At 36.2% G+C, this 14,354-nt stretch overlaps 1 protein-coding gene across 8 annotated transcripts in view; it reads right to left on the bottom strand.

Annotated features, from left to right (window-relative positions):
* SS18 (SS18 subunit of BAF chromatin remodeling complex) overlaps window positions 1-14,354 on the bottom strand; it is a 76,599-nt gene that overhangs the window by 58,631 nt on the left and 3,614 nt on the right. For all 8 annotated transcript variants that reach the window (XM_086372911.1, XM_086372912.1, XM_086372909.1 and 5 more), the window contains exon 3: window positions 4,572-4,656. In XM_086372911.1, the coding sequence (XP_086229037.1) occupies window positions 4,572-4,656 (85 nt within the window). The remainder of the gene's footprint in view (window positions 1-4,571; window positions 4,657-14,354) is intronic.

The following is a 14,354-nucleotide window of genomic DNA, read 5'->3' as shown; positions in this document are numbered from 1 at the left end:
ATTTAGAAACTGTGCAGAACTAAGTGAATTTATTATTTTCCAAATGAGCAAATCATGATGTTCTGAAATCATGCGTAAGTAAAAGATCCTCCAAAAGTGCAAGAGAGACCAATGAACTTTAAGGTACTGGAATAAGATAAATGTACTGATAAAATTTCAGATTCCAGACTGCAACCAACCTTTAAAAAAAAACAACACTTGCTGAGATGTGCTATACTACCAGATTATTCACAACAATCTGAAAAGGCTAAAAATATTCTTCCCTTTATAAACTTCCTATTTGTGTGGGACTGGGTTTTCTTCTACTTCAACCAAAACATATTATGCTAGATCGAATTCAGAAGTAAATATGAAAATACAGATGTTTTCTATTAAGCCAAACATTCAAATGAAATTTGCAAGATTATTAAACAGTATCATTTACCTCACTAAATTAGTTCTCAAAAACATAGTTTTTTCTTTTTTAAAGAATCTTATTTATATTAACATGCAATGAGTTTAGTATCGTTCATTTTAAATGAATAGTAGTATAATAAGTAAAATAAAATAAATACATCATATATATAACATATGAAACTCCTCAGAGTGTTCAGTAATGTTTACATATAATGCAGTTCTGAGAACAGAGTTTGAGAAATGATGCAACAGGGAAAGATCAAAGACAAACACTGATTCTTTAAAAAGATTAAGAGAAAAAATACAATAAATACTTGGCATCCGTGATTAAAAAAGATTTTTAACGAGAAGGCACAAATAAACTACAATGAGGATTTAAAAAAAGAAACTATCACTACAGATCCTATAGATGTTAGGAAAATTCTACAAAACCCTAACAGATGTTAGGATTATTCTACAAACTTTATTATCAATAAATTTGAAATTTTAGATAAAATGCTAAAAAGCACAATTTACTGAAATAGGTATCTCATAAAATATAGAAATGCATAAACTGTCCTATAACCATAAAGAAATTGAGCAGGTAAATAAAAGTCTTCTCACAAAGAAAACTCCAGATCCAGATGGCTTTTCTAAAGAATTATACCAATCATCTAGGAAATAGCTATATTATGCAAATTCTTCCAGATAAGAAAAAGTGGGAAAATTCTGCAGCTCATTTTATAAAGCCAGCATAACCTCAAAACAAAAGAGAGACAAAGGCATTATAAGAAAGGAAAGCTAAAAGGCAATTACACTCATCAACACACATAAAAATCGTGATCAAAAATTCAACAAACTGCAATTTTTTTAAGACTGTGACCAAGTAGGTCATGAAAAAGTAGGTTAATTACTAAAAAATTCAAGACTGAACAATAAGAAGTAAATCAGATTAAAGAGAAATAATAGATTAAGTTATTAATCTGTAAATAAATAATAAAGTAAACAGATTAAAGAGAAAACTATGATCTTCTCATTAGATGCAATAAAAGTATTTAATAAAATTTAACATCCATTCAATATATAAACTCTTGGCACAAAAGAAACAGAAGGGAACTTCCTTAATTTGACTCAAGGTATCTACCAAAAAACTACAAGGAACATCACAGGGAATGGTTAAACAGTGAAAGCTTTCCCTTTGTGATCAGGAACAAGATTAAGATGTCCTCTGTCCGCACTTCTACTCAGGAACATACTGGAGGTCCTAGCCAGAGAAGTAAGGCAAAAGAAATAAAGGTCTAAGGACTGGCAAGAAAAGAACAAAACTCATTATTCACAAATGATACATCGGTGAATAGAGAAAACAAAGTATCCCCAGAAAAACTGTTAGAGATAAGAATTGAACAAGACTATGGGATTCAAAACCAATTGCGTTTCTTTGTAAACAGCAATCACAGTTACAAAATAAAACAAAAAAGCACAAAGATTCCATTTTAAAATTGCCTTAAAAAGACAACGTACTTAGCAATAGATCCAAAGAGAAGTGTGTAAATCCTCTCCAGGAAAATCACAAAACTTCATTGACAGGGAGTAAAGGGCTAAATAAATCAAAATATATGCAAATGATCATGATTTGAAAGACTCAGTATTGCAGAGACATCAATTCTCCCCAAACTGATTGACAGTCAAAGTCATCTCAGTGAAAATCATAATGCAGTTATAGTGAACACACTGATAAGTTTAAGTATATAAGGAAATGCAAAGGACCAGTACCCAGGATAGTCTTGGGGAAAAAAAAAGGAACATAAGGAAGAAGTAAAGAACCTTTCTAATATACATCAAGACTTATTACAAGTCTTGACTATGACAAGTGTGACAGGACAGAGGAAATCATCAAAACCAGCCAATGGAACAGAAGAAATAAGACACAGACCCCCAGGTATATGGGCATTTGATATATGATACAGGTGTCATGACAGAAGTAGAGAAAAGATATTTTGCTTTGTTTTCCCAATAGATAATGCTACGAGAGAATTATCTACCTGGAAACAAACAAAATCAAACCTATTCCTCATACTAGCTGGTAATCAAGATTATGGTAAAAAAATCACATTATTTCAGATTCAAAACAAAATTTATTCATTATATACCCTTAGTGAGATATATCTTAAGAACAAGCCTATTATTGTTAGTGGCAACCCTGATATTGCTATATTGAAATTATGTTACATACATAGTAGTACAAAGTAAACAAGTGACTATAAAGTTGCCATCAAGATTTTTAGAAAAAGAAGAGACATTAATATACAAAATTAAAGCTAAGTTTAAAAAAAAACCTTTCCTGAGATGAAAAATATCACTAATATTTTCTTTATTTTTAAAAAGAAAAAACATGCTTACTATCTCTGTCCACTGAAAATGCTCCAAACATTCAATGGAAGGACTGATGCTGAAGCTCCAATATTTTGGCCACCTGATGCAAGGAGCCAACTCATTGGAAAAGACCCTGATGCTGGGAAAGACTGAGGGCAGGAGGAGAAGGGGGCGACAGAGGATGAGATGGTTGGATGGCATCACCAATTCAATGGACATGAGTTTGAGCAAACTCCGACATAGTGAAGGACAAGAAAGCCTGGTGGGCTGCAGGGGGTCGCAAAGAGTCAGGCACAACTTAGTGACTGAACAACAACCAAACTCAAACTTAATAACAAATGCCCCAAACGTCCAAATTGTGGTCTCTAAATATCAACTCCCACAGAAAAAAAGGCTAGCTGAAAAAACAGCTGGGGCAGAATAGTTCTGGGGCAGAAATATAGTCAGTTTTATCTCTCTCACAAATTCTAAAGCAAATAAGCTCTACAAGAATACTGGAATCATGTCAGCAGGACATAGGACGCCAAAGGAAGGGATTCCCACCGACCAAAGGTGAGAAAACTTGAGCATCACAGTGTCTCAACGGATTTAAACACATTAAAAATATAGAAATGTGTACGTTCAGATAATAATAAAAACAAAGACAAAATCCTTGGTCATCCTTTGCAAGGTGCTGCAGACCAACTTGTTATTCTGAAAACTGATGAATTGATTAAAAAATTGATAACGAATAGAATCAAGACTTTATCACGACTTTCCTACAGGAACTCTATTTCAAGATAACCAAATATTTGCTGAAATTTTCCTTTTTAGAAGAAGTACAATGCAGGAGGAACTGTAAAATGAGAAATTTATCATTCTTAGATCCTAAGAAACAATGGACCCAACCAACGAGCACCAATGACTGATAAACCCATCAACTGAAAGGTAGATGAGGAACTTTATAATGGTCTGGTGGAACCGGTATCAACTGTGAGCACTGATCAACCTTAACATCACTAAAAATGGGACAACAGAATATGTTCCTCCCAACGAGATACAACAGCAACACTTACATGGTGCAATCAATGAAATATTCAACATAAAATAAATCTAATTATAGTCGAGCCTCTCCATCTAGAAAATACCAATTTAAAGGAAATAAAAATGAGATGGAGGAACATGTTAAAGGATCATGAGGCTACAAACAGCCAAATCCAGAATGTGAGAAATTCTACAAAAAAATGACCCTCTTTCTTCAGTAAGTAAATGGAGAATGAAAGAAACTGATACAGGTTAAGAAAGACCTAAGACACAGATCAACCAAAGCAAAGAGTAGGCCTTGTTTGAATTCTGTGGCAAACAACCAGCAAAACATTCAAATTATTTTTATATAACTGGGGAAAACTGAAAACATCCTGATTATTATAAGACATTAAGAGATTCTGGCTAAGTTTGTTACATGGGATATCAGTCCTTATCTGCTAGAGATGCATATTAAATTACATACATGATGGACAGGGATCTGCTTTAAAATATTACAGATCTGTTCCTAAATAATTTGTGTGATTACACATCAAAATAAATAGGTAGGTGGATGGGTGAATGAATAGATGGATAGATGCAACTTCCTTGGGCAGCGAATCAATTCTAGATGAATTAATTCAAATTAAATATGAAGGCAAAAGATTAAAGCTAATAGATCATGTAAACGAATATCTTCATGTTCTCAGAGGAGGGAAGGATTCCTAAGCAAATCTCAGAATCACTCAACAAAAATCGGTCCTTCTGTACAGAATTCCACAAATATTATCTACACTTCCCACTATTTTAAAGGTACTTACTGCTGGTAAGAGAGACTGCATGTTCTGATTAGAATCTGCTATTGTAGCAAGGTAGACCAAGTTGGTATGCAACATCTGTTGATACCTATTAAAACAAAACAAATGTCAATATTAAAAAATCATGTTCTTCCTATCTGCTTACACACAAACAGCATTCTACTTCTCAAGTTTTTAGTAAGAGATTTCTGTTACATGAACATCAGCAGCACTTCAATTTTTTCCTAGTTCTTCTGCAAAATAACTGCAAATAAGTACATTCAAAGACAAAAATAAACACAGGGCTCTTGCCATATGCTAGATACTTAAACATGCTTTATATACTTAAACATCAAACCAACACTAGGAGGTAAAGGTTCTTATCTTCTCCATTTTACAGATGAAGAAACTGAGGTTTAGAAAGGTTAATACCTTGTACAAGACTGTACAGCATAGAAAATGGAATATACTAAGACAGGTAAGGGCTCCACACAAACTACTGAGTTGGCCAAAAAGTTCTTCTGGTTTTTCATATTATATATTACACCTTAGGGGAAATCCAAATGAACTTTTCGGCTAACCCAATACATTTACAAAGAGATCTAGGATGAAGGAGTCAACAAAACTAATATGCTCATTCCGTTTCCTCTGCCATTTTCGTGTTGCCAAAAACCTCAAAGTCAAGTACAGTCAACACACTCTGTTAAAATGTCAGAAAGGAGGTGGAAACCACGCGTTTTTTTATCCTCATTCCCGTAGCAGTGACCAATACTTTATGCCTGCTGTAGCTGTGCTGCCCAACTATCAGGACCTAGCATATAGAGGACAATAAATGCTACTGCTGCTAAGTCACTTCAGTCGTGCCCGACTCTGTGCGACCCCATAGACGGCAGCCCACCAGGCTCTGCCGTCCCTGGGATTCTCCAGGCAAGAACACTGGAGTGGATTGCCATTTCCTTCTCCAATGCATGAAAGTGAGAAGTGAAAGTGAAGTCACTCAGTCTTGTCTGACTCTTAGTGACCCCATGGACTACGGCCCACCAGGCTCCTCCGTCCATGGGATTCTCCAGGCAGGAGTACCGGAGTGGGGTGCCACTGCCTTCTTCGAGAAGACAATAAATAGGTGTCTCCAATTAAAAAGCAGAGACTTTACTTTGCTAACAAAGGTCCGTGTCATCAAGGCTATGGTTTTTCCAGTAGTAGAGTTAGACTATAAAGAAAGCTGAGCGCCGAAGAATTGATGCTTTTGAAATGTGGTGTTGGAGAAGACTCTTCAGAGTCCCTTGGACTGAAAGGAGATCCAACCAGTCTATCCTAAAGGAAATCCGTCCTGAATATTCATTTGGAAGGACTGATGTTGAAGCTGAAACTCTAATACTTTGGCCACCTGATGCGAAGAACTGACTCATTTGAAAAGACCTTGATTCTGGGAAAGACTGAAGGCAGAAGAAGGGGATGACAGAGGATGAGATGGTTGTATGGCATCACCGATTCAACGGACATGAGTTTGGGTAAACTCTGGGAGTTGATGATGGACAGGGAGGCCTGGTGTGCTGCGGTTCATGGGGTCACAAAGAGTCGGACATGACTGAGCTACAGAACTGAATTACAAAAAAAAAGTTACAAGCTAAAGCACTGAAATGGAGTAAAGAACAGGACACCAACACCATTACGAATTAACTTTAAAAAATAAAGCAAACTCTCATTATTGGCGTGAAGTGGCTAAACATGTTTATTGCTATTTACTTGTGAATAATTTTTGCTAAGCCTCTCTTCATAATTTTAAAAATTAATTCCAATGAAACCAGACTGAAATTAGCAGTGATTCAATTACTTGTGTTGGTAAACACACAAAATACAAACTTAAAATCTGCATCAGATCATTATTCTTTTAGAATTTCATTTACTAATAAACAGTAAATAAATTAAAATTATGAAATAAGTAAAAAACACCTTTATTCTGCTAAATAAAGCCTTCTAATACAGATCCCAACAGACACCATAAATCCTAGCAAATTCTTTGCTGTTAGAAAAACTACCGCTGCTGCTAAGTCGCTTTAGTCGTGTCCAACTCTGCGACCCCATAGACGGCAGCCCACCAGGCTCCCCTGTCCCTGGGATTCTCCAGGCAAGAACACTGGAGTGGGTTGCCATTTCCTTCTCCAATGCATGGAAGTGAAAAGTGAAAGTGATGTCGCTCAGTTGTGTCCAACTCTTAGCAAACCCCTGGACTGTAGCCCACCAGGCTCCTCCTTCCATGGGATTTTCCAGGCAAGAGTACTGGAGTGGTGTGCCATTGCCTTCTCCCTGTTAGAAAAACTAGTAAACTCTTTTTCCTGTTAGAAAAACTGGTTTCATTACTTTTTTCTTATTTAGTGGGGAACAAAACTTATTTCTCACTGAACTTGAAGGTTCTTAACTAACAAGATTATGCTTTTGTAGTTTGCTTGGTTTTTTAAAATTTATTGAGTTATAACTGATATTTATAAAGAACTTCACATATTTAATATGTACCATTTGATGTTTGGACATACATGAACACCTGTGAAAATATCACCACCGTGGAGGTAAGACATACCTAACACTTCCCAAGGTTTGTTTCCTTTTGTTACTATTTTTTTATTGTTGTTTAAAAACAAGTCTACAGGTTCTTTACGTTCCTCCTCACATATATTATATACTATGCTGCTCAATCATACGTAATATTGTTACAATGACCCTTATACAAACAAGGACCAAGAAATAATATTTTGAAGTTATTCATAATTCATAATTATGCCACTGAAATTCATCAAACAGCACTGACAGGCACCACCAGCTGGAACTACTTCATTATTCTGTAGGGATCTTAAATGGAATTTAAGGTGCAGGGTTCCACAATCTTGCCATTTTTAAAAAACCAACCAGCCATTTTTAATTAGAACATATAATGCATTTCAAAGGCTACTCCTTCAAGTTTTCCTCTTTTTCTGAGTACTGGTAAGGCTGTAATACACGTACTCAGATATGAGATTTGCTGACTGCCCTATCAAAAATAAAAATGCCAACGTTACTAAGAACTATGGCTTACTTATGACCCTTTAAGAAAACTTGTAGTCATGGTTACTGGTACTCAGTCAATCAGTACTAAAATATTTAATCTGCCACACTCTTGAGGCCCCATTTAAAAAATACTGGCAGTGAGAGTGGATCCATAAAGTGCTTGTAGTTCTAAGTATCTTCAAATACAGCACCTTTTATCAAGTATTTTAAAACATTTCCCTAACTTTCAAATCCTAATTTTTAATCTTGAAATAATCCCAAATTCAAGAATAGTATGAAGAACTCCCAAATATCTCTCTCCCACACTCCCTGTCAGCATTTTACATTTGTCTCAGACTATCTCTAAACACACAAATCAACATACATGTGCATGCAACTACACACTTTTTCCCAAAGCCATCTGAGAGTCAGTTACTGACATAATACTTATCACTCCTAATACTACATTTGTCAGTTTCCCAAAAACAAGGATATTCCCTTACATAACTACAGTACAACCATCCTAAGGAGGAAATGAATGCTGATACAATGTTAATCAAATCCACAGAACACAGTCAAATTGCTACAACCGTCCCAATAGCCAAATCTTTTTATCTAATATAAGGGGAGAGGTAAAAATGAAAAATTTTAATGGGTCTTTTGTAAGTAACTTCATCAGGTTTTCTCTCTGGTAAAACTGCATTCTTCTTACAGCACTCACCAAATAAGCTTATTCTCAATTCTTCTACAAATATTCTTCTGAGAAACTTTTTTTATTCTATAAATACTACTAATTTATCACTGAAGCAGTTTTTAATGTATATGCTTATAATTTCTAAAGCAGTATATCTTATATAAAAAAACTAAATAAACAAAGGGCAGATATAAAACATATTCAACATCTTATATTTGATGATGGTAACTGCCTAATAAATACCGACAGGTACTTCCAAATAGCCTTAATTATTAACCTATTAATTGTGAGGCAGTTCACTTCCCAAAGATTCCACTAAGAGCCACTATATCAATTACCCTGAAAAAAGTTAAATAACCACTATTGAATTTACTGATATAATTATAAAATGAATCAAAAATCATGAGATTTCATTTTGAAAAAGACATCTTTACCTAGAAGCTATGAAGATATATTTATAGGTTAATAGGAATACAATGTACAGAATAAAAGTTATCTTCATAACTAGAGATTTTAAACAAAATTCATTTATATTATGATGAACACAAATTTTTCATTTGAGAATTGTTTATAACACATTCTGAAATAGATGCAATCATCCTGAAAAAAAAAAGGGCTGATTTAAGCAAATATATGGAATCATTTAGAAAATGCTCAAACCAAACACCACAAGAGAGCAATAATATATTCTTACATGTACGTTGTCAGAATTTCAAGCGAAGAGGAGCTGGGTGTACAAGCTCCACAGAGATGCACTGACTTACATGACTGTGTGTGAATGAATGTATGTATGTAGCTAAGGAAAGAGTAATACACACAAACAGAGCTTCCCAGGTGGTTCTAGTGGTAAAGGATCCTCTTGCCAAAGAGGAGACACAATAGACATAGGTTTGATCCCTGGGTCAGGAAGATCCCTTGAAGTAGGAAATGGCAACTCACTCCAGTATTCCAGCCTGGAAAATTCCAAGGGCAGAAGAGCCTAGCAGCCTACCATCCATGGAGTTGATGTAATCAGCAAAAAATCTTTGGGTGATGAGAATATGGTGTTCATTCTCTAAATTTTATATATCCGTGTTTCCTAATTTTCTACAATATATATACTGTGTTCATAAAAATAAAGTTATTTTTTTATTTATAAAAAACTCTGCTTGAGGCAGTTATCACATCTTAAGGAACTGTTTAATTAAAATTGAACTGTCAATTCCCAAATGGTTGTCATTGACGTTTCTCTTTATTTTCCTTTCGCTTCTCCTCCTGTGAGAAACAAGAACATTTATTAACATTGAGAGGAGAGATTTTTTTTCTCTTCACTCCTAAACCAATTCTGACAACTTGAGAAATAAAGAGTACCTGGAAAACTCTAAGAATGAAATTAAATTCAAGAGAAAGAGCAGAATTTAAGATTCTACCTAAATCAATTTAGGCCCCATTTATACCAGATACATCTATGTGAGCAAATGAGGTCTATGCCAATAGGCCGAGAAAGAGGAAAATGACAGTATGCACGAAAATGCTGACAATATAAAGAATAAGACAGGATGAACTTTTGCCAACAAGTTGGAAAAGAGGGTTTTAGATCTGAATACGTCTTATCCCCGTCACTTACTGCCAAGGCCTATAGGAAACTGAACCAACCCTACGCCCTCGGCTCTGCCTGGCATTTTAAAGTCACAGGTGTGGTGATCACTTTGTAATGTACAGGAGGATCAAATCACTATGCTGTGCACCAGGAACTAACACAGTGTTATAGGTCAGTTGTGCTTCGAAAACAAACGCACAGAAAAAGAAGTTAGATTCGTGGTTACCGGGGCTTGGGGGAGGGTGGGGAATGTGGACCGGCAGAGGTGCTGGATGAAGGCAGTAAAAAGAAAAAAGCCCCAAGTGAAAACGATTAGTCTCATCAGTGCCTCACAGCTGTTACTATTCCACAGCCGACTTGAGGTAGTGATCTCCTGACAACTGATGATCAGCCACAGTTAAGCTAAGGAAGTAGCTCCGCTGGTAATTTCTTAGAAGCATTTTTCACATATAAACAGGCAAGATTCATCAAAGAAAATATACGTAAAAGAAATGGCAGAGGTGACATAAAATGCAAAATGCACAAATGATTAGAAAATAAGATCCTAGCATTCAGATCTTAATTTCTGAATATTATTTTCCAAAAAAAGAACGAGGGCCTGGAGAAATGGACAATTCCAGACTGGGCCAGAAAAAAAGTACAAGATAAGCCTGGAACATTTTGTCATGCAATAAAATTCTGTAAATGCTCAAAAAAATAATAAGAGCTGTATCAAGAAGCCAGCTCGAAGGGCTGCCAGTGGCCAGCATTTGGGACAATTTGAAAAAGGAAATATACAGACTAACAAATTATAATCCAGAGGATACAATAAAAATCCTTAAGTCCATTCAGATATAAATCAATGAATGAATGAACGGGAGCAGAGCTTTGGAAATTTCTTCCTTACAGTAGGATTCCAAACAATGTAAAAGGAAAGACAGATTCTGTCACCTTTTGGCAACCAACACAGTAGTAACTGTTTGAGTTAAGAACTGTTGTTGTTACTGGTGTTTAGTCACTAAGTCTACTGCTGTTTAGTCACTAAGTCGTGTTCGACTCTTTTGCGACCCCATGGACTGAGGAGCTGGCAAGGATTTCCCAGACAAGAATACTGAAGTGGGTTGCCATTTCTTTCTCGAGGAGATCTTCCCAAGCCAGAGACTGAACCCGCATCTCCTGTATTGGCAGGTGGGTTCTTTACCAGAGTCACCAGGGAAGCCCCAAGAATCACTGGTGGATGTTACAATGAACATGTAGAAACAGGCTAAGAAACAGTGTTACATGTGTCTCAAGGTATCTCCCCAAAACATAGGAATTATCAAGGGGAAAATAGTAACTTTATAGTAGAAATCTTGGCAGACGTGACAGCACCATAACAAACTGGCCAAAGTTATCATGAATGCTGGGACAGACCACGGTCACACAGCCGCCGCGGACGCACCGAGAAGACGGCAGAAGTATGTGAGCATGGGTCTCACCGAGGACGAACGGCAGGCAAGCTCCACAGTGAGGGACACACCACACAGCTGGCCTGTACTTTTCAACAGTGTAAGCATCATGAAAGAGAACAGATAAACTGAAGGACAGGTCCAGATGAGAGGATTCTGAGACCAACCTAAACATAGCATCTGCTCCTGTACCAGACTGTGGACCTGAGCAAATACACTAACGGGAAAACTGGTAAAATTTCTAAAAAGTCTGAAACTAGACAACAGTATTGAATCTTGATTTGAACAATTAGACTCGTAAGAAGTTGTGCCTGTTTTTATGAAATATGTTATGAAATACACAAAGATATTATAAAAGTAAGAGAGAATCATGTCTGTAACTTTTTCTCAAATGTTTCAGAAAAACCATGTAGGGAAGAGATTAATGACATAGCAAGGTTGCTAATACATTAACATTTGAGGAATTTCAGGGAAGGACACAGGAATTTCTTCTACTATCTTTGAAATGTTTTTTTGTAAGAGTGAAAATATTTTAAAATAAAAAATTTTAGGAAGAAATACCACTCTTCACCAATCTATGTAAAAAAAGTTTTAAGATGGCCACTATCCACTGCTGGCAGACATGGTTGGAAACTAGGTCTCTCAAACCTAGTTGGAGGAAGGCAAACCAGTACAATACAATCGAGTAATCTGGAGATTCAGCACAGTTTTTGACCCAGCCATTCCTTTTATAAAACTTTAACCTATTGAAAACAAAATGTCTGAATGTGTTTATATAAATATGAACACATATTTGTAAATGCACAGAAAAATGTTTGCAAAGACAGAACTAAACCACCGTTAAGTAGTTACCTCTATGGAGAATAGAGATAAGAGTGAGAAATAATTACCTCTATGGAGAATAGAGATAAGAATGAGAAATAAGAAGTGTATGCCGATGGCCGATTCATATTGATATATGGCAAAAAACATCACAATACTGTAATTACTTTCCAATTAAAATAAATAAAAATTTTTACAAAGTTTCATCTCTACAAACTTTTATGCTTTATGATTTTAATTCAAAAATAATTTTAAGCAAAGGGGAAAGAGTCATGGAGAAGTCATGAAGGACTCAAAATTAGGAAAGGGGTTAATCAGATAATGGCCAAGAGACCGGCACAGAATGAAAGCCGTGCAGAGCCAGAGTTGCTGAAAAACACCTTTCTGAGAGCAGACCAGTGAGATCTTCAGGAAATAGATGAATACCAAAACAACAGTGGGAGAAAAGTATTTACAACTGAACTGTCCAATATGGTAGCCACTGCTGCTGCTACTGCCGCTAAGTTGCTTCAGTCGTGTCCGACTCTGTGCGACCCCACAGACAACAGCCCACCAGGCTCCCCCGTCCCTGAGATTCTCCAGGCAAGAACGCTGGAGTGGGTTGCCATTTCCTTCTCCAATGCATGAAAGTGAAAAGTGAAAGTGAAGTCGCTCGGTGGAGTCGGACTCTTAGCGACCCCATGGACTGCAGCCCACCAGGCTCCTCCATCCATGGGATTTTCCAGGCAAGCGTGATAAGAGTGGGGTACCATTGCCTTCTCCATCAGTAGCCACTAGACACACTGAACTTGAGGCTAGTACAAGATGATGTTAGTAGAATCAGATGCACAGTGGATTTCAAAGACTTGGTATGAAACAAAAGAACATAAATTAACTGATTAATATTTTTATACTGGTTATATATTGAAGTGATATTTTAGAAACAATGAGTTAAGTAAGATATTATTAAAAATAATTTCACCTGTTTCTTTTTACTTGTATAATGTGCCTACTGGTGGCTGAGATGGTAAAGAATCTGCCTGCAATGCAAGAGACCCAGGTTAATCCCTGGGTCAGGAAGATCCCCTGGAGAAGGGAATAGCTAGTTACTCCCATATTTTTGCCTGGAGAATCCCTTGGACAGAGGACCCTGTGGGGTACATTCCATGGGGTCGCAAAGAGTCAGACACGACTGAGTGACTAACACACACACAAAAGCAAATGTAGAATGACTTATGTGGCTTGCAATGTATTTCTGCTGACAGTACTGTTCTAAAGATTTTTGATAAAATATTCAATTTGTTCCACTCTATCAGATCCTACTAGATATAGGGTACTGTTTATTTCAGACACATCATTACTTTAAAATAAGAAGTTCAGTTCTTACGAGTGATAATCAATTCTCTATTTATTAGATGTAAACTTTACATTCTCAACCACGTACAGTTGACCTTTACACAAAAGGGATGAAGACACTGAGCCACCTGCAGTTGAAAATCCAAGTATAACCGTACAGCTTGCCCTCAGTGGTTTTGCATCATGTATTCAACCAACCACAGATCATATAGCACTGCAGTACATCTACACTGAAAAAAAAATCCATGTAAGCACACTTGTGTAGTTTAAACCTAAGCTGTTCAAGAGTCAACAGAATACGCACCTAACTATGAATGTGAAGATCTAACTGTTCCAAAAATCAGACTACAGAAATTTGAACACAGAATTGTTATAGAATTTATAACACAGGATAAGAAGTGTAAGGAAAAAAATGATATATCCTCCAGCCCAAGTAACAAATTTTTCTTTTACAAAAATCAAGAAAAGTCACACAAAAAAATTTCACACAAATGTGCACAGCATCACTCATCATAGTTAAGAACTGGAAACAATCCAAATGTTCATCACTGATAGATAAATAAAATGTGGTAGAGCCATGGAAGATTATTTAGCAATAAAAAGGAAGGAAATACTGATATAAGCTTCAACATGGATGAATCCTGAAAACACGATGCTAAAAGAAAGCAGTCAAAAAAGATCACGTACTGAATGAATTCATTTGTATGAAGTGTCCACAATAAGCAAATCTACACAGACAGAAAGCAAATTAGTGGTTATCAGCGGGTGTGTCATTAGGAGGTGAGAATGGGGAGTGACTGCTAATCACAGGGTTTCTTTCGGGACTGTTGAAAATGTTTTAAAACTGATCAAAGCGATAATAGTACAACTCTATGAATATACTAAAAATCACTGAATTGTACACTTTAAAACAGGTGAATTATATGGTA

Source organism: Bos grunniens, chromosome 24, assembly GCF_055505025.1.
Source record: "Bos grunniens cultivar Pamir isolate PY7600 chromosome 24, Bosgru_T2T1.0, whole genome shotgun sequence".
Classification (NCBI taxonomy): Eukaryota; Metazoa; Chordata; class Mammalia; order Artiodactyla; family Bovidae; genus Bos; species Bos grunniens.
This window is presented reverse-complemented; position numbering and strand designations above follow the sequence as displayed.